The sequence below is a fragment of the Sphaerodactylus townsendi genome, linkage group LG04, assembly GCF_021028975.2.
Source record: "Sphaerodactylus townsendi isolate TG3544 linkage group LG04, MPM_Stown_v2.3, whole genome shotgun sequence".
Taxonomy (NCBI): Eukaryota; Metazoa; Chordata; class Lepidosauria; order Squamata; family Sphaerodactylidae; genus Sphaerodactylus; species Sphaerodactylus townsendi.
This window is the reverse complement of record NC_059428.1, coordinates 125,509,849-125,535,360: the sequence shown is the minus strand read 5'-3', so window position 1 is coordinate 125,535,360 and position 25,512 is coordinate 125,509,849. Positions and strand designations below refer to the sequence as shown.

At 42.6% G+C, this 25,512-nt stretch overlaps 1 protein-coding gene across 1 annotated transcript in view; it reads right to left on the bottom strand.

The window, feature by feature from the left end:
• Nucleotides 1-25,512, bottom strand: part of KLHL1 (kelch like family member 1) — a 244,326-nt gene that overhangs the window by 69,008 nt on the left and 149,806 nt on the right. The window contains exon 8 of the mRNA XM_048494120.1: nt 9,270-9,494. Within this exon, the coding sequence (XP_048350077.1) occupies nt 9,270-9,494 (225 nt within the window). The remainder of the gene's footprint in view (nt 1-9,269; nt 9,495-25,512) is intronic.

Genomic DNA, 25,512 nt, shown 5'->3' with positions numbered 1-25,512 from the left:
AAAGACAGATAGGGGTAAAGTTGCAGAGAGCCACTCCTTAAGGAAACGTTCCCTAATTCTTAGCAGATGGTCTCTGGAGTATGAAATTCGTTGTAAATTGCAGGAAATAGTAGAAAATGTAGAAGCCATTTGAGAGCATTCCACCGAGGCAGCCCTCGTCGGCGCCATCTTATATCAGCCAAACTTTGCCTCTTCAGTCCAAGTTCTCACTGATTTAGTTATTGGTTTTGTGGCTTTTGAGCATGACAAGGAACCTTTTTCCCCCGGAGGGGGCACTGCCGGACGGACCATCGGACCTGGGTGAGTTGATCACCTCCCTGTGCGCTACATGGAGCAATGCCCTGGACTCCCTGGCCAAAGCCAAGGCAGACTACAAGGGCTTTGCCGACCACAAGCGCAGACCGGTGGATTATGCGGTGGGAGACCAGGCGTATCTATTGACAAGGAACTTGCAGGGTCTGTCAGGGATGCGCAAGCTGGGTGCACAGTTCACTGGTCCTTTTTGCATCGCTTGAGTCATCAACCTGGTTGCAGTGGAACTCGAACTCCCCAAAACCCTTGCTTGAATCCACCCAGTATTCCACGTCAGCCATGTCAGCCTGAAGAAGGCGGCCCCCAGCGACACGTGGCATCCAGAAGCCCCTCCGCCCGAAGTGTACATAGTCAACGGAGAAGTGCACCAGGAAGTCGCTGCCATTGTGGACTCGCAGGTACATAGGGGGACTTTGCAATACCTAGTTGAGTGGAAGGACCTCACACCTGGTTATAACGAATGGGTGGCGGTTCAACACATCGCAGCTCCGTGCTTGCTCTGGGCTTTCCACTGAGCTTATCCGGACAAACCAGGGGGGAAAGGGGCCTTAAGGGGAGTGGGATGTCAGGACTAAGTTTCAGTTTCGTTTTTCCTAGTTCCCTAGTTCCACCTACTCACACACCCACACACACACCTCCTCTCACACACCTTACATATACTGGAACTGAGGGCAAGAACCCTCAGTTCCAGCATCCTGTAGCTAGGGTGACACAGATCAATAAAGTTCGTTCCTTTTTTTATAAAGTTGACTTCGTTTGCATGTGTTCAGCCTTGCAATTTACAGATCTTAATGATGATCAGCCACATCTTTTAATTTTTCTTGAATCATTTGTTCTCCCTGTTCTCTGCTCCTCTTTTCCTGCTTCCTGGATAGACTACACTGACATTCTCTACATTCTACTGTCACTACAAGCAGTGCCAAAACTGCATCAACTATGAGAGAGATGTTTCTTAACAACCAAGTGTCACAAACACATGATTTTCTTTTAACCTGATAGTCAAGGCAAAATGCATCATTCTTCTCTTCAAATTACAACTGTGATAGTATTATTACACTTAAGCAATACACATGACAGGTGATTACTAGGCTGGAGTCTGTAGGTTATGTGGAGCTATTCAAGCATGCACAGGTGGGATGAGACACGGGTGGGATAAGAGTAAATGGGTACAAGTTGTGTGGCTTATTAAATACTGTACACTTTCCATTTCATGACATGCAGACAATATGTTAAATGTGCACCATGCATAGAAGCATTCAACAAGATATTGACTTTCATGCAGAGGGGAGCTGTCATGCACATGGCAGGTGACAGTACTGGGCTGATGGACTGTGTTTGGATTGGTGAGTCACAAACCATGCAGACTTGTCCTTCCCTTTGAACATCCCATAGGGGTTTCAAGGCAAGAGACCTTCAGAGGTGGTTTGCCCCTGGTATTCCTTGGAGTAAGTCAGCCATTAAACCCCTTTGACAAAGAAGAAAAGGACCAGCTAACCCAGCCTCGCAGAGTAACATGCAGTAGCCCACTTACCAATCAACATAGTAAGCTGAGGCAACCAATGTTCCTTCAGTTCTCCCTGATATTACATGATCCAAGATGGCCTCCCAGTGTTTTCTTCCACTTAAATGCTGAGCTACTGAGAGCCACCATAGGCTTCTTGAAATATTTCATATTGGTCCACCTTTACAACACCTAGACCTAACCCCAACATCATATGAAAACAAATCCCATGACTTGTCTAGCTCTAAGGGTCCCATGAGGAGACCAGGAGGACCATTCAAATGTTTTCTACCTAGTCCCCCCTCCTTCAGCAGCCTTGCTTAAATGATATTTTCTCATCCAGGATGACAAGTTTGTCAAAAATAAACCTTTTACTGTTTAATCTGCCTAGAGTTCTTCATTTTTTATTTGTGCCATCAAGTCACAGCTAACATGGTGACCCCATTGGGTTTTCAAAGCAAGAGTCTGTGTCTGGCCCAAGGTCACCCAACAAGTTTCCATGGCAGACTGGGGATTCACATCTGGTTTTCTCAGATCACAGTCCAACACATGAACCACTACACCAAAATAAAACCCTAATAAGACAGTGTAAAAACAATACCATTTTAGATGAACATAGCAAGAATGCTTCAAGACTGAATATAAACAACAGTATCTATCTTTGCTGAATTCTCACTCAGTTAAAGCTTCTGAAATTCATACCTGGTTTTGTTATCGATTGGCCTATCTGTAGATGAAATTTAACCCCAAAGTACAACATAAAATGAAAAAGAAAATGAGATTCAACTACATTTTACGACTAGCAAAAGGTTAAAATTACATCAATATGTCTTGCGGTCAGTCTTTGCTTGTGTTCACCATCTGTACTTGTTGAGTCAGCATAATAAGCTGAGGTAATATCCACCGTTCTGTTTGAAAAAGCTGCTGAATTCTAAAGAAAGTGCTGATAAGGACGTAAATGACTAGGCAATGTTCCCGTGGCATCGAGATTTAATCCACTGCAAACATTGGCAGACTGGTTGTTAAACGACTACAGACTGTGATTAACGGAAGAAGAAAAAGGGAATAAAACTATTGCTAACAAGGATTAGGAGCTTGATTTAAAATGCAATCCAAATTCTCCCGCAGAGCCTGAAAAGATTATTAAAGGTATCTACTACCAATTAATTGGGGACTTTTAAAAGGAAGAAGGCCTGGGCACGTGAATGTGGATTGTGTCAAGTTATGCTGCACTGGGCTGAAGAGATTCCAGGTCAAAATACTATCAATCACCGGATGATTTTGAACAAGGATGCTCCCCCAACCTTAGCCATTACATATAGTTTTGATGACTAGAATTCAGAATGTTTTATAACAGCACCAGGCCATTTTAAAAAAACACTGGGTGATTACCCATAGTCTTGCCCCACTCTAGTACAAAAAGTCACACTAGAAGTGTTCTTACTTTCCTGTGGGGAAAGAGAGAAGTACCAGCGAAACAAGAGGAAGTATGTCGGGACATGAAATCTTGCCCTGATGTTCTTCCTCTCTCAGTGCATAGCGGGGAAGAAGCACTTTGAGACAAGAAATCTTGCTCCAGTGCGCATCTGGTCCTCGTGCGCAACAGAAAACATGTGCATCAGGACAAGAAATCTTGTCCTGACACACTTCAGCTCTCAGTGTGCGCCTGGAGCCCCATCCATAATGGGCCATTGTGTAACCTAAAATACTTACTTACAGACCATACATACAAATAATATAGAATCATTAATTAAAATAGATGGTAAAAATTATGTGAAACGATTTTACAAATTGTAAGACTGCTTTGCCAAGATAGACTAAAAACCAGCCTGAAGTTTCCCTAATTATTTTTTTTATAATATCAGGTGAGCTTTATGCACATCATGATGTTTACAGAGTAGTTTGACATTGCGTTCCCCTGTCATCTACACTCAATCCCTAGCAAGCTGACAACTCACTTTACCAACCTCAGCAAGATGGAAGGCTAAGTCAACCTTGACCTGGTTACTTGAATCTAACTTCCGTCAGGATTGAGTTCAGGCTGTGAGCCAAACTTGGACGGCAGTATTGCAGCATACTGTCCTGAACCGTGAGGTTCCTTGGATAACACTGAGCTTTGTGAAACACTTGGTTGCGAATCTGTATCATAATGGAATCTAGGTGTGAATTTATGTTTGTTTATGTAAAGCACAGTTTGTCTATAAAATAAACAGCTCAGAACCTTCATAAGGGAAAATCTCTACTGTGGCTTTTGTTTTCTTCAGGAACACTGCAAACCTGAGCCAGGCATGTCACCTTAGAAAAATAGACCAAGTTTCTAACAATGGAGTTGCCATGTTTGGTTGCAATTATTTATTGTTTTGAGAGCTTCACAGTCTGTAGGACTATAATCTGCAGTGAAGTAAGATGACACAAGCTATCTTTGGCAGTAACTCATTGCAGAATCTTCTTTCAGATTTTCATTTTAGATCTTTAGATCTTCATTTAGACCTTCAGCAGATCTTCATTTAGATTTTCAGTAGATCTTTATCGATCTTCAGTGGATTAGAGTCTTCAACATGGATCAGACAAAGGCTTGAGCTCCAAGTGCAGAGTCCTGGTTATTCAGGTGGGAACTCTTCATACCTAGTAGGGTGGATGGTCCTCTCTTCTGGGAATCTTGAGACTGGATGCTTCTTCAGCTAACAATATTCTGTTGTGAAACCAAGCATGCTTGCAATCCATCACATGTCCTGAATCTTGGAATGGGCACATGAGTTTGTAGTGGGATCCAACTCTGCAGCTGAAATCCTCAGCCATGACAATATCTAGAATGAAGTTCCAGTAATGGTAGGTGGATCTATCCCACTTAAAGAAAATGAATATTTTCTTTGAGTAATAATTTATGGAGTTTGTCATCAATTGATATCAGGGTAAAGCCAGCCATCCTCTAAGTAGCCTTCCGTCAATGCTTGTAGCTGTTCCTCCAGTGGAAGAGCCACTTGTGAGAGAAAGACTCCTTAGACTGAAGGAAGACTTCACACTTGAGCCAAAATGTAAGATTGGGTGTAAATATTTGAAAGAATAAATGAATAAATGTCACTCAGTGAAGTGGTAGGATCAAGGTATAGGATCAACTTTTTGTCATTTATGGAAAGGATGGTATTTTGCGGGTGTATTAATTAAAACTAAAGGAACAAGGAATTGCACAATCAGTTATTGGAGTAGTTATACCATCCAATATCTCTACTGGGTGCATGTGCATACGAACACACACACACACACACACACGCGCGCGCGCGCGCACACACACACACACAGTACTGCATATTCAGGTCCTATTGCACAAGTAAAGAGGTGGGATTCTTAGAGGAGGGAGCCTTTCTCTATTTCTCTCTCTCTAACACTGGCTTCTTTCCTGTGGGTTCATCTTTGCTCTTCTGAGATACTGGACTTCTGATGAGGCTTTTTGTGCACCTTTGTTTTCTTGACTGAGACATGGAACATCAGGACATTTATTGCAACTGGAATCAGCACAGAATTAGGTCATACTTTGGGTTCCAACACCGGAATTCAGGCCAATCTAGCATTGTTTTCTGAAGTGACTTTTTTGTGTGCCTCTCCAGGGATCTCTCCAACACTGCTAGCTGCCAAGGCAGCTTTATCCAGGAAGGTCTTTGATTTTTGCTCCTTTGAGCTAAACTGTAAAAATGGTTCCATGAGAGAAAACTCAGAGAAATCTCTAAAAATGTTCTCTTCTCGCCTTCTTTTCTTTGAACAAACCCTAAACTTCTCCTCGTGGCAGCAAAGTTAGAACTGTGAGAGTTAGTGTTTCACGTCTCCCTTCATGTAACCTGTGGATGGGAAACATATTGGAGTGAGGGGAGCTCCCCCAGGGCACATCTACAGAAAAAGGTGCCCAGGGCAAGCATTGAAATTGTGCCCTTGTTCTGACACACTAGCTTCCCTAACTTTGCAAATAAGCTCTCCCCCCATAGATAGACCAACAGGCTCCCTTTTCTCAGATTTCTCTCCCCAACAGGCCTTCCTGCCTTTATAAATGGACTCTCCTTTCTCAGACTCCCTCACCACACAAACAAGTTTCCCTAACTTTGACCTGGCTCAGGTTGCCTGGAGGCAGGTGTCATGGTCTCAGGTTACATCCATCTTAACCAAATAAGCACCATCCTGACAGCAGGGTTTCTCTGGTCAGCCTGCTCAGCTTGTCAGAGCTTATAAAGGCTTGAAGGGCAGCCCAAAGCTATCAGCTGGAAACATCCAGCGAGTCTGTAGTTCCATCCAGGCTCCACACTCAAGGTCCTTCCCAGGGTAGAGGTGGAAGGTATGACCCACTCATGCATGTAGAGTGCCCAAAAGTCCCCAAAGGAGGTCCTGTGGCTGAGTGTGTCTTGGGGCTCTTTCCCCCACATGAAAGAGCACTTGTCAGGTTGGAGCTACTGTACCCTGCAGCTGCTACTTCTGATATGAAGGATGAGACAGGCCCTTGCCTGCTTTTGACTCCATGCCTGCCCCCTCCTCCCACCATTGGCTTTTGGAGATGTGCAGGACACCTCTGAGCTTGGGGGAGAGGAGTGCAGGTGGTGATGAGAGGTGAAGGCTAGCCAGGACTCCTGCCTTGCAGTGGGGTGACTGGGGTGCCCCCACTCAAGTAGAACCCAGGGCAAATACCCTGGCTTGTCCCACCCCCATTTTGCACCTGCTCCTTATGCTCCAAAAAGGCCTAAAATGTTCCATGGGGGACTGTGAAAAGGCCATGACAATGAACTGATACTAACTCAGGGAAACCTCATTCAGTTCCTTTTATTCAGGATTATCTGATAATTATCCAAGGAAGTGCAAATACTTGGCAGACGTTTCCTTTGACTGAAACCAATCTAAGAAAAGACAGAAGGCTGGGACTTTTCTACTCAGTCAACTAACATCTCTATATCCATGAGAGAAATTCCCTCTCCTGCTGTGGACCCCCATGTTGTACCACATCATTGGCTGTGAGATAAAACATTTTGCCCTGGATTGTGTTATAAGTGCTAGTTTTGAAGCTTTTCAAATGCCAGGTCAAAAGGTCACTGAGCATGCAAAAAGCAAAAGTGGGAAGTATGTTTTTTTCATCAGGCAGCAGTTAACTGATTGGCTGTCTGCTCCAGCTTCCTATGGAAGTCAGCAAGACAGAAGTAAAAATCACAACAGATAAAGTTAAGTAGTGGCTTGGAGTCAGCCCTGATAAGGATTTGGACGAATGGTGAAGACCACCAAGGAATAGCAGGGTTGCTATGCAGACCAATCAATGGCAAACAACCTCCTAAAGTCTCTTGTGTTAAAAAGATGACATTTTTTTTCAGTTGTGACTTCTCAGCACTTTACACAGCAGGCACAGCAGCTTCAAAATGAACTCAGGTAGTCAGTGGTGCAATTTATAAGTAACTCCTCTGCCCGGATATAGGCAAGAGTGAATTGAAGGAATGAATTAAAGTGGAAGTATGAGATGAAGACCCAGGTTAGGAGAAGACCTGGGATGATAAAAGTACAGAGACCACCAGTTGAAAAGTCCTTGGATGACCTTTGTCCTATTAACCAGAAAATGCTATTGTCAGCTCCCTATCAGGGAGAAAAAGAAATGGCTGAGCCACAAGCAAAATTGTGTGTCAGCAAAAATCTCCAGAAGGTCTTTGAGTCAAGATCACCACCATCAGACTATGAGATCTGAAATGATGGGCACTTGAATGACTGTATATAACAAGATTCCTCTGATGGGAAGACAAGGCAGAGAGAAGGAAGTATGGACTATACAATCAAGGAGCTCCTGCTATTGGGGAGATAACATTCCTCAAAAAACTTCTCTCTTGATCAGTCAGTATCAAGACACAGATTAGCCAACCATTGGGTAAGTATGTTTGTGTGTGTTTTAGACCATATTTTAATGAAACTGGGGTTTTTTTGAGGGGGGGGGATGGGAGGTTGGAAGCACACTGGTGTTTTGTCTTCTCTTTATTGTTTGAGACTCGAAATGACTCTTGTGCTAAATCGGTTGGGATCTCAGGAGGGGGGCGCCTAAGCATGTCTCCTTAGATCCCTGATGTTATTAGAATTTATTTCTAATGCCACCAGCAGCTGTATTTCAGAGAATACAAAAGCCTCAACAGGAGAGGTGAGATTTTGTTATACTAGTGGCGTTTTACATGAGATGCTTAGTCTGTAACTTACAAACTGTACCATAATGCAAAAAAGCAAGAAAACTTACAGGAATCTGCCCTGTTATGGAGTCAAAGGACTCTTCAATTGTAAAACAGGGAGCAATTTTTGGCAAGGAGTCAGCGAGCAAATGCAATCAAAAATGAATATTTAAACTATTAACAGGCCTATTTTGTTATTTAGGTATTCTCTTTGTTGCTTTACTTATTTTATCTTACTATATTTTGGGGAGGTAATTTATGCTTTGCAATTTGTACAAGAGTAAAGTTGTAATCCAGGGACCACAAACACACAAAAAATAACCCTACGATGCAATCCTACGGAGTTACTCCGGTTTAAGCCCATTCATTTCAACAAGCATTGGGATTGCACTGTAAGCCTCTCATTATCACACTGATCATCCTAAGGGTATCAGGTAATTGCATCCTTAATCACAGTAACATTTTCATATAGGAGAGGCAGCACAGCGGGACTCCTTTTGTAGTCAGAACATGGAATCCTTGAGTCAGCACAAAAATGTTAAGGTGGTTACATTTCATAGCAGCTGGCAGCTTTTGTAAATTATCTTCAGCAGGAAAGGGATTGGGCAGTATTACCCTATTCCCCACTCCCAGTTCTGCTGCTTCTGGACTACTGGACCTAGGTCAAGGTAGTCCATGGACATTCTACCTTGGCATGTGTTACAGAGATGCCTGTGATCTTGGGCTGCCAGTTGGCCCTTTAAGTGAGACCAAACTCCCCAGGGAGTCCTCCTGGGCTTCTACTGCTGTGCTCACCTCATTTAGCTTCTTCCCCCCAGTCCTACCTTAGACTTTGTACCAAAGGCCATTGCCCTTTCGAACCTTGCCTTCTCCTCAGGTTGCCCTTCACCCTTTCTGGCTGCTGATAAACTCCCCATTTCCTCATGGGGCAACTTGGGCTGCTCTGATTCCAGTTCCATCTGCCCTAGACTGCAGGTCACCTGGCCATCCTTCCTCACTGTCTCATATCTGATCTTGTGCTCCGCCTCCAGGATGCCAGAACTTCTGGCAGCCTCCAGCCTACTCAGCTTGTTTGAGTATGCCACTTCTTGATGCAGGCCCTACCCCCAGTGGTGTCTTTGTGTCCTCAACAGCCCAACTGTATTTTCCTATGGCTGTGGTGACATTCTTGCCTGTCCATTGCGTTTCGGTTTCTTCCAAAAAGCTGCACTTACCTTTCCCCATGATGTTTAAACAAATCAAGATCAGTTTTGCATTTATCCTAATTTGGAAACGGAACATCTTACCTAAACCATGCCTGTGGGTGGACATCGGGGGCAAGACAGTCCATGCCTTCGTCTTTGGGTTGTAACACTCAACGGTGTTCAATGTCTTTAACCCATCCCGGCCACCAATAACAAAGAGTTTGTCATCAATGACAGCCACGCCAAACTGCAACCTTCTGCCATTCATCACTCCGGCTTGGATCCATATATTTGTCCTGAGATCGTACTTCTCGATGGTGGTAGCACCTGCTGAAAAACATCAATAATGTAATTAATGAGATTATTGTATAGGGTTCTTTTTTTAACCTGAAAACCACTATTTGTTTTCTTTTCCTAAAGTGTTCTTGTTCTAATAGTAAAAACCAGGGCTGTTTCAAAATACCTGAAACACTGAATGTCCCTTCCCCACCCCCAAGAATGGAAAATAAAATTTAGTATGAAGCGTGACAGAATGTTAAGTCTGGATAGCACAGATTGATGATGAGATCTTTTTTCATTGTGTAGAAGAAGAACTTTGAAGCTTGTCACCTTTTTGTTAAAAAAATAGTTGATTGAGGAGAGAAATGCTTGTAAACCATGCTTAATTTAAGAAAAGGGAATTTATGCTGAAATAAAGGGATTCATACTCTGCTCCTCTCTTGAGTCACAGGGCTCAGGGAGCTCCCAACATTCAATTAACAGATATAAAAACACACGGGCAGCCTAATCCACAGGGCTGAGACAGCTATGGATGGTATGGGGAGGCAGCAGCAAAGAGAAATTTCCCCAATGCCTTCAAAGCCCTTCATAGACCAAACTCAAGTTATGCCACCCAAAAGGATGGCATAATTCCAAGCCCTGAGCCGCATCATACCTGGATCCAAAGTCTGGGTGGAAGATAACATAATCCCCACCCTCAGGAATGCCCTGCCCACCCACCCGCCCACTGTGCCAGCATTCACCTGAATGTCAGTGTAGCTCTTTGGTGGCACCCTCCTTCAGGTTTCACTACTGAAGAAGTGTGGGGTGCACAGATGCTGGTGGGGATACCCCTTATGCCGATGGAAAGAGGGAAGACACCAGTGCAACCCTCTACCACTCCCAGAGGTTGTTCCATCCCTCATTCTGGATTGGGCCAAAAATCCTAAAATACCATCTGTAAGACAGTGTCCTAACTCAGACAACAAAATAAAATATAACTAATGTATTGTCAAAGGCCTTCATTGCCAAAATCAACTGGCTGTTGTGAGTTTCCTGTGCTGTGTGGCTGTGGTCCTAACATTTCATCTGCATCTATGGCTGCCATCTTAAAAGGCATGTCATAGTGAGAGAGATATAGTGAGATAGATATGGGACATATCTCTGAAGATGCGGGCAAAATGTTAGGAGCAAAAAATGACTAGACCATGACAACACAACTGGGAAAACTGACAGCAGCCAGTAAAATCTAATCATTTAGCACCCAGTAACCTCAGACAATGGTCAAAACAATCAGCATTGCTAATAGGGTAGAAAACTTGCCTCAAATCATCCTCAATGAAAGCCTGACAGAACAACTCGATTTTACAGGCCCTGCATGATCTGGGAAGATACTGCAAGACCCAGATGTCATCTCACTTTCTCATGAGGAATAACAATACATTATTCTTTGCTCACTCCACATATCTTGCTTAGGCTACTCCAGCCGGGTAGTAGATGCTTATTTTCCCCTAGCGATGCAGAAAAGAGAAGCTCTGTAGGATCTCCCACCAGATGGATGCAACTGGAAAGTCTGAGCTTATTCACAATCTCAACTAACGGAAAATAAAATAGTGTCCACATATTTTACTGCTACTAGGATATCTAAATGACCTGAACTTCAAATACCCAGGAGGAAAGATCACTAGTATGAGCTGAAGTAGTTTTGTATGTTTTCACATTCACATATCTTCTGACTCCAACCATTTAATTGCCCCAGAAAGGAAAACTTGATGTGCTATACTTTGAATCTGGTTTAGTTTCAGTGTAAGAAACAATGATAACTACAACCCCATCTACCAGCCCCATCCCAGTGACATGGGGAGACTTGAGATGCAAAAAAAATCCTCCACAGGGAAGCCCCCATTGAGCTTAATGGACTTATGCTACCTTGGTGTAAATCTAAATGGTGTAAATCTAAAGTCCCAGCTGCCGACACAATGGGGTCAGTGGCCAGGAGAAATCCAACTAGTGTTGGCTCCTCCCTCAGCCACGGCTGCAGACCATCTCCATATGCCAGAAACAGGGGTGCAGGGACACTGGTGCAGTGACATGTGCCACTTCCCCCCACCAGGGGGGGCTGTGGAGGCCAGCCATTGGCAGATTTGTCCCTCTGCTGGGGCAAGTGTTCCAGGAAGGGCAAATCTACTGGCACGATCCCATGTCATCCCCACTGGTGGATTTGCTCCCCCTGTTGTATGGGGTTGTGAGGTTATCTACTTCAGAAGTTTATTTTGAGAAATTAACAGCAATTGTTTGACAAAGATTTATAACAAAGAGGAAAAAAGAGGAGAAGAAAAAGAAGAGGAGATATGTAATTTGAATTCTATGTGTATACCAAAGTTGAAAAATAATACTATAGATGCCCATCTGGAGGTATTAAATTCCCTTCTAATTTTCTCAGCTGCAAGAAATATGAACTAATTTCTAGATTCAATTATCTTAAGGTGGGTTTTTTAAACAGTCGTTAATTCAAAACTGAATTTGATATAAATGACTTAATTCACTAATTAGAAAGAATTATATTACACTGGTTCATGCAGATTCTTAATTGGCATTGTATAATGCTAAAAACGTACATTATGAAATGGTCGGAAAGGATTTCATAATGCCTGGTGGAGAGTGTGCTTACTTGTGCAGAAGTTTTCTTCCTAGGCTACCAAAGAACTGCCTGTTGTGACTGTAAAGTGGATTTAAACTTAGAAAACATGGTTTCATGTTATAAATGACAAATAGATGTGGTAACATAGTTTGTGCTCTAAAAATGATTGAAGCCCAGGATTGCTCCGCAGAGGTGGCCAATATGGCAAACCATCTCTGAAATCTCTTGGCGTGAAAATCCTATGGAGTTACCATATAATTGGCTGCAACTTGAGGGCAAAACAAAAACAAACAAACAAAAACCCTAGGGCTTGCATGGAATAAGAAAAGAAGTTGATGTCCAAATAATGTTTGGGATGAAACACTTTCCCTTCTAAGCTAGAACTTAGATAAAGAATGGTTGCAGACAAAGGTTCTCCCAGCTCAACTGCAATCTCAGGTTACAGAGTAATCTCTGAACAATATCTGGTATGCAATCCAAATTTCTATAGAAAATAAAAGTCTAGCTCTGACGACGTGCTATCAAAGCAATTTTTTTTCTCCCCGGTATGATTCGAGGCATCAGTAATTACATGAATAAAGTTTCCCCACACCCTCCTTGTGGCTTTATAGTACTGATCCTTTCTCAATATGTCATATAAGCTGCATATCGCGCTCACAGTAACTTTGTACACATTCCTATGAACACATCAGTTTCATTAACAGAGCCAAAAGGAGAGAGATAAAACATTGGAATCAAAAAGTTGTAGAGGTCAAAACTGTTGTAAAGGTATAAGACAGGCTTACTGTTTTTTGAGATTTTTTTGTTTTTCATTGTATAAATATGAAGCAGTAGGAGACTTACATTAAATAATCTCTTTTGGAGTTTGATGGATGGGCACAGAACTAGAAAGTTGAGCTGATTTTTAATTATAGTGCAGCGAGAAGATTCAGATGAATAGCATCCTATGTATCCAGTACAGAACTGCCTTAAGGGGATTCTTTTCACAGTTGCACTTCAGTTGCATTTTACCATCTGAAACTACCAAGAATGCCAGAAGAATAAGAAATTGAGGTTCATAGCTACAGGCTCTGTAAATCATCCCCCCCCCCTTCTGCTGATTCTGCTCTTGCCGAAGTTGCTGCTGACATACCTTTGACCATTTTGTTGAAGATTTAGAGATCTTGCTTTGAGTAGGTGCAAACAGATAACCTTGGCCTACTGATCTGCAGCAGACTGTCTTGAAACGAAAAGGACTCTATTGAGGTGGAACAAATGTGATTGAACTGGGTTATTGACACAGATATCAAGGAGCATTTCTTCAGCGGAACAACAGAACCCCCAGGCACAGAAAAGGCACACTTTCTTCTTCCTGTTTACAGAGGCATCCTTCAGGAGATGCAAAACGTATGCAAATGCGGCTTCCATTTAACCTAACTTCTGAGTTGAAAATGTACACGGCATCTTTTCCTCACAGGCTCAACAAGGCTACAAAGGTGGCACATGAGATTCATGTTGCAATGGAACGGTTTTGTGTTACTGTAATATCTTTTAGACTATTGTAAAAGAGCAGACTCCCAATGGACAAAATAAACAAACAGAATGCTGCACTTCTGTTTGCATTCCAGCTCAGTAGACTATATTCAAACCTATATAAATGCTCAGGTTTGTGACAGGGTGGTATATTTACTCTGGAGCATGAATTCAGTGCTCTGGACTTGACTTGTGGCACATTTAGACTAACCCACCCCCCATAAGAACATAAGAACATAAGAACAAGCCAGCTGGATCAAACCAGAGTCCATCTAGCACAGCTCTCTGCTACTTGCAGTGGCCCACCAGGTGCCTTTCGGGGCTCACATGCAGGATGTGAAAGCAATGGCCTTCTGCGGCTGTTGCTCCTGAGCACCTGGACTGTTAAGGCATTTGCAATCTGAGATCAAAGAGGATCAAGATTGGTAGCCATAAATCGACTTCTCCTCCATAAATCTGTCCAAGCCCCTTTTAAAGCTATCCAGGTTAGTGGCCATCACCACCTCCTGTGGCAGCATATTCCAAACACCAATCACACGTTGCGTGAAGAAGTGTTTCCTTTTATTAGTCCTAATTCTTCCCCCCAGCATTTTCAATGAATGCCCCCTGGTTCTAGTATTGTGAGAAAGAGAGAAAAAATTCTCTCTGTCAACATTTTCTTCCCCATGCATAATTTTATAGACTTCAATAATATCCCCCCTCAGACGTCTCCTCTCCAAACTAAAGAGTCCCAAACGCTGCAGCCTCTCCTCATAAGGAAGGTGCTCTAGTCCCTCAATCATCCTCGTTGCCCCCAAGTGCTGTTCTTCTCTGACCTGATTTGGCTACTTCTAAAAATCTTTTTTTCATTACTATTATTGCAGGGATATTTTGAATTTCACTTGAGATCAAAAAACGTGGTGGCCATTCTATTGCAGAGTTTTTTATTGGGAATAATGGCTTTTTTATTGTACCAATTTTTTTTCAGTTGGATGTATAGGAATCCGATCGAACGTGTTGCTTGAAAGAAAGTGACTAGACCCCCAACTACATATTTTTATTTAGAAAATAGTTCATCCTCAATTGCTTGTCCTTTCTCTTTCTCCAAATTCATTATGGCATATATAAGAGGGCCTCATCCTTATGGCACCTGTGGACACTTTTATAATTGTGGGAACTTGTGATAGGCCTGTGGGGGGGGGGGGGACAAACATCAGGAAGTTCCAAATTTATTTTGAGTTCCAAGCCAAGCATTCTCCTATGATGGAGGAAGCCATTTTCAAACATGTGTTCCAGTGGTGGGATTCAAAATAGTTATCCACTGATTAACACCCACCCCCACCCCCTGCCCACTTACCTGGCTGCTGCACCCCCCATTTGATGTTGGGGGGGGAGGCCAGGGAAGGCAGCAGATTCTTTCAGAAAGAGGCTTTCAGAGCCCCAGAAAGCCCCTTCAATCTTCCTCTCCTGGAAGAGTGACTATCTCCCAGGAGAGGGGGACTGAGGGGGCTTTCTGAGCTGTGATTAGTTTGGTACCTTTGCAGCCAGGCTCCTTGGACCTCTGAAAGCCTTGGCAAGGTGCCCGGGTGCTCGGGGCACTGAAAGTCATCTCGGTCCCCCTACCCTGGGGTGGTGGGATTCATTCAGCTGGTTCTCCGAACTACAGAAAAATGTAGCTAGTGGTTCGGCCAAACCGGTGCAAACTGGCTGAATCCCACCACTGATATGTTCGCTGCAGACACAGCAGTGACACCTTCTGGCTTTTCAGATGCAGCTCCCATTTTGAAAAAGTATAAACATATTGGTTGCTTGCTTTGGAGAAAAGATGCTGCAGAGGAAAAAAAAAGTGTGAGCACCTGAAAACATATCAGTTGGCATCATGGTTGCCATGGCCACCATGTTAGCGATCAGTGACATATAAGAACCTAACAGCATCCATCTGAACCTAATGTCTAGGACAGCTCCCTGTTTCACACAGTGGCCATCAAGAACCCCTGGAAAACTTAGAAATAAATTATGAAGGCCCAACTAATTCCTTACCATTTCTTCCCAGCAGTGCCATTCAGAAGATTACTGCCTCAAAAATGGATTCCATTTAATCACTGTGACTAATATCACCATGTATGGACCTGTCCTCCAAGATTTCATTTTCCTGATTTATGGTTTGGTGGTGGAAAGTGCCGTCAAGTTACAGCTGACTGAAATTGGGGTTTGCCATTGCAAATTAACGTTGGATGCCATTGTATTTTTTATTAATTGCCATTACGTTCAATTTCTGCCAATGTTGTTTTGGTTTACCACTTCATTAAATGTTAATATGTGCACTGAACTGTGATTTTAAAGCTGGTATTTCCGCAGATTTGGGAGAATTTGTAAAACGGGGGGGGGGGGGGGGGGCCCTTCACTGCGAGATCTACTGCACAGTGTTCAAAGTGAAAGACCCAAATCATGTTCTTTTTCATTTGTGAAAAATGTCTCCATTTTCCTCAGTGATTATCTCAGGGGGGACATCAAGGGATAAATGTACCTACCCCCTTTACCATCTGTAGTGAGTAGAAAATAACATACTTTGTATGAATTCAACTGCCTGCTGCAGTCAGTCAAAATGGATGACAAAAGATAAATCTTTGTAGTTTTCCCCTAGAAAGATCCATCCCTTTCTGCTTAAATCACCTGTTGAATCTACGAAGGCCCTTTTAGAGTCAATGATATGCCTTTTATTCATCCCCTTTCTCTGCCGATGTCTCCTTCCCCTTTCTCTTGAGCACCTACTGCTTCATTTAGTGAATTCAAAACCTAAGTGGTCCAGTGCAGAGGGATATTTGGATGTTTGTATCATGCTGAGGCCTCCAGTGGAGGACCCACATGTGCATGTGGTGAAATAAATTAGTTTTTCTTTAGATCTATGAACTAGCATGAAGAATTACTAGCGGTGATAAGCTTAGATAGATATAGACAGATAGATATGTGTGTGTGTGGGGAGGGGGTAGCCTGGATATTACATGAAGTTATAAAGACCCAATTAGGCTTTCTTTCATGTTCTGGAGGAAATGACCGTCAGGAGAGCACTTGGCGAGCTAAAATCCACATGGCGCTAATGCAGCGTCTCTTACATCAGAGGAAAGAGACTGCTGCTCAGTTCTCTCACTGAACATTAGCTGAGGTTTCATTGATTCTAGAGAATAGGCTTGGTGTCTGGCAAGGCACAAGAGAATCCAAAAAAAGACTTGACATCTTCTGAAAACAATGGCAAAATGATAATGTATGGGAAGGGAAACCTACTGTGCTTCATTAAAACATGGATGTTCAATGTACAAGCTCCATGTTTTGCTCCAGTAGCTATGGCAACACATCACAGCCAGCTTTCTCACAGAATTCTCCCCCTTAATGGCCCCCTATCTCTTCTGGCTTTTGTTCAAGTCCTGTGATTCTCATTTTCACAATGTGGACTCTCTTGTCGACTGTCACAAGGGGTGGCAAATGGAAAGATGGGCTGTGAACTGGATTCTGCTGCTGATATGATACCGCTGCCAGGAACTGTGACAGAACACTGGCAGTCAGTTCCATGGAGGTCAATAAGCAGAATACTGTGGTTGTGGGAAGATGCCAGAGGGACTCACCAGAGTCTATCCCACTAGAGTTTACAACTAAGTATCTTTGCAAGAATGTGATGAATGTGTTCACAGATCTGGATCTGAGGGGCATTTGAGGAAAGCCACTATTATTTGGTATTGGAAGATACCATGGATACTTTCTGCTTGGATTAAATGAAGCCCTGTCTTTAAAAAACAAGATTTTTTTTGTGTTGGATATTATTTTACACTGGAGTCAGGGTGCCAAATCCTGAAGCTCTCATCACTGCACTGGTATGTCCCTAGAAGAGCATAAGTTTGAGGTAACCCTTGATGTTCTTCAAAAAAGCACTGAAACATTAAGAAACTTTAAACAAGTACACTATAAATAGAAAGTGGGCTTAATAGGGGCTCTGCTACTTGGATAGCCTCAATCAGCACTCTTGGTCAGAAACATGTTTTGTATAATGAAGGCTAAGAGCACTGATGGACTGAAAGATTCTTCAACCTTCAGCCGGGTCTCACACTTGAGGGACAAATGAAAGGACGAACAAAAAGTAGATGTAGGATTGTGAGACCATGCCTGGGAAATGGCCAGAAGATTTGGGGCAAACACATGGAGGGTATTCAACATTGTAATGCTACACTGCTTGTGGATAAAAAGTGGTATAGGACAACTTTAGGTTTTACAGTAGAGTTTCTGGCAATTCCTAGAGTTTTCTCCAGAAATGACATGGGGACACAGAAGATACAACTGGTTTTATTTGTTTTCCCTTGCCGCTGCCACCTAGGGCAACTGCAACTACAAGCAACCAAGCTGCTGGTGGGAAGCTTCCTGCCATATTGGGCAATCTGGCAGTCCTAACTAGAGGAGATTTATCATCCTGATTTTTGGCATTTCCCCTTCTTGAAGCAAGCTTGCCTGGTAACTTTCATATCCACTTTTAAGTCTTAACTTTAAGTCCTACCCGAGGAACTTCAGGGTGGAGAACTTCATTATAAAGAGAAATATTCTGGGCAGTAGACCAGTGGGCTAATAAAGCGGGCTGTTGTGGCCAGACGTCCCTGTAGGCTGCAAATCCTGTCATCCAGACATGGATGGTCACTGGTGGTTGGAATCTCTCCCAAGAATTACTGACTTCCTTGTAGACCCAACTTCTGGAGCAGCTATTCTGAGGTAAAATTTCTTCAGTCCTTTGCTGTGTTTTTATGATTTTATAGATTTTGTAAATTGTTTTAAATTAACTTAGGCTCATTCCGCACTTGCAGAATAATGCATTTTCAAACTGCTTTCAGCGCTCTTTGAAGCTGTGTGGAATAGTAAAATCCACTTGCAAACAGTTGTGAAAGTGGTTTGAAAACGCATTATTTTGCGTGTGCGGAAGGGGCCTTAGTTATTATTGTGTATAATGTTGTTTTTGGCCTGCTGTGTTTAATGTTACTATGTTATTGTTGATGCTGGCCTGCTGTACGCCGCCCAGAGCCCTTCGGGGATGGGCGGTTTAAAATCTAATAAATGAATGAATGAATGAATGAATGAATGAATGAATGAATGAATGAATGAAAGATTGTGTGCCTGTAGGATTGTGAGACGTGTGTGTGTGATTTTTCCAAAGCTCAGAAGCCTCTACAGGAATCTCAGGTTTTAAAAAAGGGAGCAAGGAATCAAAGAAAACAAAAATTGGGTTTTGTGTCAGGCTTTGCTTCAACACTAAAAGGCAACAGTTGGGGGAAGGGTCACTCCTTGCTACCTGATATTTGAGCATTTTTTATTTTTATATTTATACCTCGCCCTAACCCCCAAGGGCTCAGGGCAGCTTAGAAAGGCATAAAGCCTAAAATCATACATACAGTTCATACAAAGCCTATACATAACAATCAATGAAAACAAATCATAAAACCATTTAAGACAATCCAGCTAAAAACCCCAGCTGGCAAGACATATTGCTTCTGCCACCGGAGGCTCAGGGGAGACATTGTAATTGGGAAACATCCAGCTGGCTTGAAGGAAAGGCCTGGCAGAACAGCTCCATTTACAGGCCCTGTGGAATTGGGTGAGGCTCCACAGGGCTCTGATGTCACTCGGCAGCATGTTCCACCAGGCCAGGGCCAGAGCAGTAAAGCCCCTAGTCCCTGTTACAGCCAGCCGGATATCCCTCAGGCCTGGGACCACCTGTAGATTTCCCTCTGTAAAAGTGGAGAGATCTCTGAGGGCAATATTGGGAGATGTGGTCCCACACATATGTGGGTTCAAACCTGCTTATGGCCTTATAGGTTAATACCAGAATTTTGAAGACGATCCAGTACTCGACGGGCAGCCAGTGTAGATGTTCCAGGACTGGTGTTATATGGTCTTTGCAGCTGCTTGTTTTTTTGACAAGGGTGGCCAAACTCCAGTTGGGGCCAAACCTGAAGATCTCTATGAATTACAACTGATTTCCAGGCTACAGAGATCAGTTTCCCTGGGAGAGGTGTGTGTGTGTGTGTGTGTGTGTGTGTGTGTGTGTGTGTGTGCGCGTGTGCGTGAGGGGGTATCTGTGGTATTATATTAATTTATCATGCTATGGTCCCACTCTCCTTAGGCTCCAATTTTTTTTACACAAGCATAGAACTGAACTATTCCTTCCCCCATGGAGGACAGTGAAAAATAAAAATCTAATACAAGTGTGGATTCAGGACAAAAATAAATACTTCTTTACATGGGAAGTGATTAAAATGTGAACTCACTACTATTAGGATTTTACAAGTTCCTGTCTCCTTCAGTCATGCAAGAGTTAACCGTTGAAGTCACAGGACTAGAATCAGATGACTAGAATCAGATGACTAGAAACAGATTTCTGTTTCTTCTTCCAGCAAAAGAGGAGAGAGGAGACAAAAGCACAGGTAGACTGTGCAGACACCCAGACTAAAGAGTATGCTGTTTCTATATTTAGAGTTCATTTTGTTATCCAGTAAAGTTCTACAAAACAACACACTTGCATCTCTGCTGCGTTATTTACTTTGCTAATTCACTGCAACACCAACACATAGGCATAGACGCAGTGGTGGGATTCAGCAGGTTCGCACCACTTCGGCAGATCCGGTTATTAAAATGGTGTTTGTAAACAACCGGTTTTAAAATTATTTGAATCCCACCACTGCATAGATGATGTTAAAAGGGGATTGGCTAGATACATGGAGAATATGTCTATCAGTGACTTCATGTCTATCATGGTGACTATCATGGTGACTGAAGGAAACCTCCTCATTCTAAATAACCATGCTAGGAGGCTACATCAAGGGAAGGTCTTAGCTCCTGTTGCTGGACCTCCAGAGGAACTGATTGACCTCAGTTGAGACAGGATGCTTGACTGAAGAGACCACTGATCTGATCTAGCTCTTGCTGTATTGTTATGCTTATAGTGTGATCCTAAATAGAAATGCCATTGACTTCACTGGACTTGGAAATGAACAGAATTGCACTGTAAAAATGTTTTAGGCTCACTGGATCCCAATTGCTACTAACAGCCATGCAGAGCAAATGAAAATATAATGTAGTAGAATTAATTCATTGGTCAACAAAGGCAACAAGACCCGTCTCAAAATGCTTTTAATAGCTTCCAAATTCTGCAGACAGTTTGTTTGCCAGTCACTGCAAGTGTGTGTGCGTGTGTGTATGTGCACTTATATACATATATATATGTTTTATCCCCAAAATTTAGCAGAATAACATCTTGAATAATAAAAAAAACATGGTAGTCTGAAATATTTTAGGTAGCTGATCACATAAAACTCAAATTGACTTGTATAAATTGTGTGCTAGTGGTAGCTTGAGAGGACAATTCTAGTACAATTTTAGTTCCACTTCATGAATTAGACTCTACAAATATTGGAACAATAGTAAAGAAAAGTAATATCAGGCAACCAATACTTTGAAAAGCTGCCAAAGACAAGGCCACACGCTGCAAACTTCATGCTGTAGCGGCAACTTTTCTATCAATGTCATCTGTTTCACAAATAAGAGAGGCTTGGCCTCTAAGCTGCAATTTTCAGCAAGAGCTGACATGTTAGCTACCCTGATCCAAGTTCCTAAAAAAGTATCCACTCATCATCCACTAGAGTTCAAGGCTCAGGTGCAAGAAATTTCATTTCTATCCGGCCTTGCAATGTAGAGCTCTGCTGAATTTTCAACTATAATACAGATGCAAGATTCCACGGGCAAGTATATAACTCATGGGACAATGCATCACAGGAGGATGGGACAGGTTCATGTCAAGGACTGAAAGAGCAAAGACCAAGCTAGTGTGGTATAGCTAGAACTGATCCAGTAGAACATCAACAAGATTTTTTTGGCATAAGTTTTCTAAAGTCAAAGGTCACCATCAGAATATGGTGAAGTGGTTAACGTATCAGTCTAGAAGTTGGAAGACCCATACCATGAAAGCTTGCTGACTGACTTTGGACCAGTCACATACTCTCAACTGAATCTTCCTCACAGCATTGTTGTGAGAATAAAATGGAGAAGGAGTAGGTTCACCAAATGCCTTCTAATGGTGGGGAAACTCCTGGTAATTGTTGGCAATGCTCATCAGTGCTCATCTGGTTGATGGGTGGAAAAAGACCAGCAAAATGGGATATATGGGTTCTTTATTGAAGTACATTGATGTCACTTCCAGGGTGACCTGGAAGCATTAGCATCATGCCAGGGAAACACTCTAGTACTCATCCAGTAATTCCACAGAGTTTTGGGGTGAGTGCTATAATATCACCTTGGTGAATTGTTAACACTTTCAGGTTGCACTAGAGGTGACATCATCACACAGTGATAAGTACCCACCTCTCTCCTTCTCCTTCCAGTTCCCAGGCCTCCTTAAAGAAGGCATTATAAAGAAGGAAAGATTATGGTAAGCCATTTGGGGTCTCATTCATGGGGGAAGTTGGGTACAACTAACAAATAAAATAAAAAACCCAGGTTATTATGGGAAGTCAAAAAGAAGACACAACCCAGGACCTAGTGGAGTTTGCTGACTATACTGATCACATTTCACCCCATCTCTTGAGTGAATAATCCCATCCCAACAGAACAGCATCACTCTGGGTAAGGCTGGGAAAAGTAACAGCTTAATCAATTGATCAATCAATCAATCAATATTTATTATTGGCATAGACCAACATAAGGAAAATAAAATTAAATTAAAAGGATAACATATTAAAATGGCGTGTGTGGGTAGAGACAGACAGATAATATATTAAAATGGTGTGTATGTGGACAGACAGACAGACAGACAGACAAAAAACTACTGGTAAAAGAAAATTGTGAACAGAAAGGAAATAGGATTAAACTAAATAAATACTAAAGGGGAATAAAAGCTTAAACGCTATGAAAGAACTATAAAAGGGCCATGTCCAGATTTCATCCCCTTCCCCATCCCTCCCGTTCCCCTGCTTGCTATCCTCACCTTCTTCTCCCAGTGCCCCTGCTTGTCTTTCCCCCACTTTAAAAAAAACTTGAAAACAGCATTGTTTGTTTGCCTAAATTTGGCTTGGATTGGGGGTGCAGTATTTAAAGGGAGCAAGAGGGTCTATTAAATCCACCCCTTTAAATCCTGCACCCCAATCCATGCTGAAAGAACCACACTTCTCCCGTTTTTTAAAGGGAACCCATAAGGTCCCTTTAAATCCAAGCCACCACCCCCGGAGGTGGATTTAAAGACAGTCTCTGGGCTCCCTTTCAACAATGTGGGAAATGTGGTTCTTTTGGCGTGGATTGGGGCACAGCATTTAAAGGCAACAAGCCCCATTGACATCTATAGTGGGGAAAAATCATTTTCCCCACCATAGAACTTGCTGAAGAAGAGCCTGGGAGATTCTGTGCTTTGAACCGGCTCTATAGTAGCCAATGGGGAATTTCTGGGGGTGTCTGTGAGGTGCACATTTTTCAAAAGAGAGGCACCAAACTTCCAGGGTATCTTCAGCAGACTCTCTTGATGATACCACCCAGGTTTCATGAAGTTTGCTTCAGTGGATGGTGGGAGATGGGCCCTACCCTTTTGGGGGTCCATGAAATTGAACCCCCTGAATCAAGTTTCACCAAACTTGGGTGTTCTTGTCAGGAGTGTCTCCCGGAGCCACCCTGAAAATTTGGTGCCTCTATCTTGAAAAATGTGCACTCTGCTTACAAACCCAAAAACTCCTCATTGGCTGCTATGGAGCAGAGAATCTGTGGAAATTTTGGAGTGGCTGTCAGGGGTGCATTTTTAATCTAGCAAGACCAAGATATCAGGGTATCTTCAGGAGACTGTCTTGATAATACCACTCAGGTTCCGTGAATTTTGCTTCTGAAGGTCAAAAGTTATGGACTTTCAAAGAAGTAGCCCCCCCTCCTATTAGCTCCCATTGGAAACAATGGGAGATGGGGCACCCCCTTTGGGGGTCCATAACTTTGGATCCCCTGAATAAAACTTCATGAAACCTGGGTGGTATCATCAAGAGAGTATTCTGAAGATACCCTGAAATTATGGTGCCACTAGCTTTAAAAATGTGCCCCCTACAAGCTGAAAATGAAAAAAAAAACATTTACGATGCCAAAAAATGCTAACAAACCTGAATTTTTAGTATACCTGAATCAGGGATTCAGCTATTTCGGCCATACCAATAATTTTATAGCCAAACCAAGCCGGATCAAAATTTTCCCATTTTTTTAATATTGCTCAAGGTCAATGAAATCCCTCAGACCATGATTAACAATGCCAAATTTTGTGTGGCTGCAATTAGAATTCGTAACAGTATAGCAGAATGATACAAATAATTGTTTTTACAATATTTTTGTGTACCTTTTAAATTGGTATTTCCTATGTAAAGTTTTATCCATGACTGTTGATACACATGTGTGTGTATGTGTGTGCACCTGTGTGTGATGTTGTTGTTTGTATAACGTATGACAGTTTATAACAGTTTTGGTGTAAATGACTTTTTAAATAAATAGATACAGACCATCAGTGGTGGGGGCAACACACCGGGCAGAGCAGAAGCAGAGGCATGGTCGGGCCATGGAGGGGGTGTGACGGGGGCATGGTGGGGGCATTCCAGAGCAGGGTGGGGACAGGCAATGCTGCAGCAGGGATGCAGGGTGCGCATACGCCTCGGGTGCATTTTCCCCTCACTCTGCCTCTGCAGACCATCAGTCCATTAAGGTCAGTACTGTGTATGCAGACTGCCAGGGGCTCTCCAGAGTTTCATGCCAAAGACTTTCACATAGCTTTCTAACGGGTCGTTTCAACTGGAGACACTGGGGTTTGAACCTGCGACCTTCTGCATAGGGCTGATCATTTGGTAAATCTGAACAACAAAAGCCTTTGAAAAAGCCATTTCAACTTTTGGGGGGCTCCCCCCCCAAAAAAAGTCTTTTTGGCAGAGTGGTATAGCCTGACTTTGAAAAAGTCAAACAATTTTTGGCTTTTTTGACTTTTCAATCTTCCCACGAGGTTGGATAATTTCTGATGCTGCAGGTAACCCCACCCTATTTTCAAAGCTATAAGTGGGAAGGGGGCCAGCAGAGCTGCCTGTGTAAATCAGAAACCCTAAGCTCTACAGGAAACCCTCCCTCTCCACTTGTGAATTTACAATAGCTGAATGCAGAGGTCAGCTCAATTGGTCCCTGAATTCAACAGGGTCCAGCTCATATTTGTTGGATTTGGCTTTAAAAGCCAGAAATTTTGGAGGAAATGTTCAGGTCTTTTAAAGCCAAACGTGAAAAATACCCCCAAAGTTGCCCAGGTCTGCTTCTGCATGCCACTGAATCATGACCCTCACTAAGAATATTTCTTCAGATTTTATAGAAACCCATTTGACCCAAAATCACTTTGTCCACAGTATATTTTCTGACCACTTATGTACTTTTTGTTTTAATTTTTCAAAGTTGATTGTATTAAGACTGTACTATATAACGATGTTCAGGAAGCAAGTGTATTTTTTATGACCATGCATATTACAGCTATCTTAGCGAAAGGTTTGGAATTAGGTGAGGTGATCTCCCCAAATAATGCGTAGAATCACCAGCAAAGATAATACAACAAAACCGACATTCTAATTCCCAGCAGTCTGCTAGGAAAGGAAGCTTCTACATCCACTGCCTAATAAAAAGTTAAATCAATAATCAAATCAATAATTCCTTGGCGTGACTAATGGCCCTCCTGTCTGAATGACAAAACATAAGCTTAGGAAAAAATGGATGAGTCTTTCAGAGATTAAAGTGCATTAAAAATTAAACTTGATTCATTATGCATGTGGATGTTAAACTACACGTGTTCAACATACATTATTAAAGCAGGCGATATGTAGTCCTTGTTTTATTTATTTATTTCATTTATAGACCACCTTTCTCCCTGATGGAAACCCAAAGTGG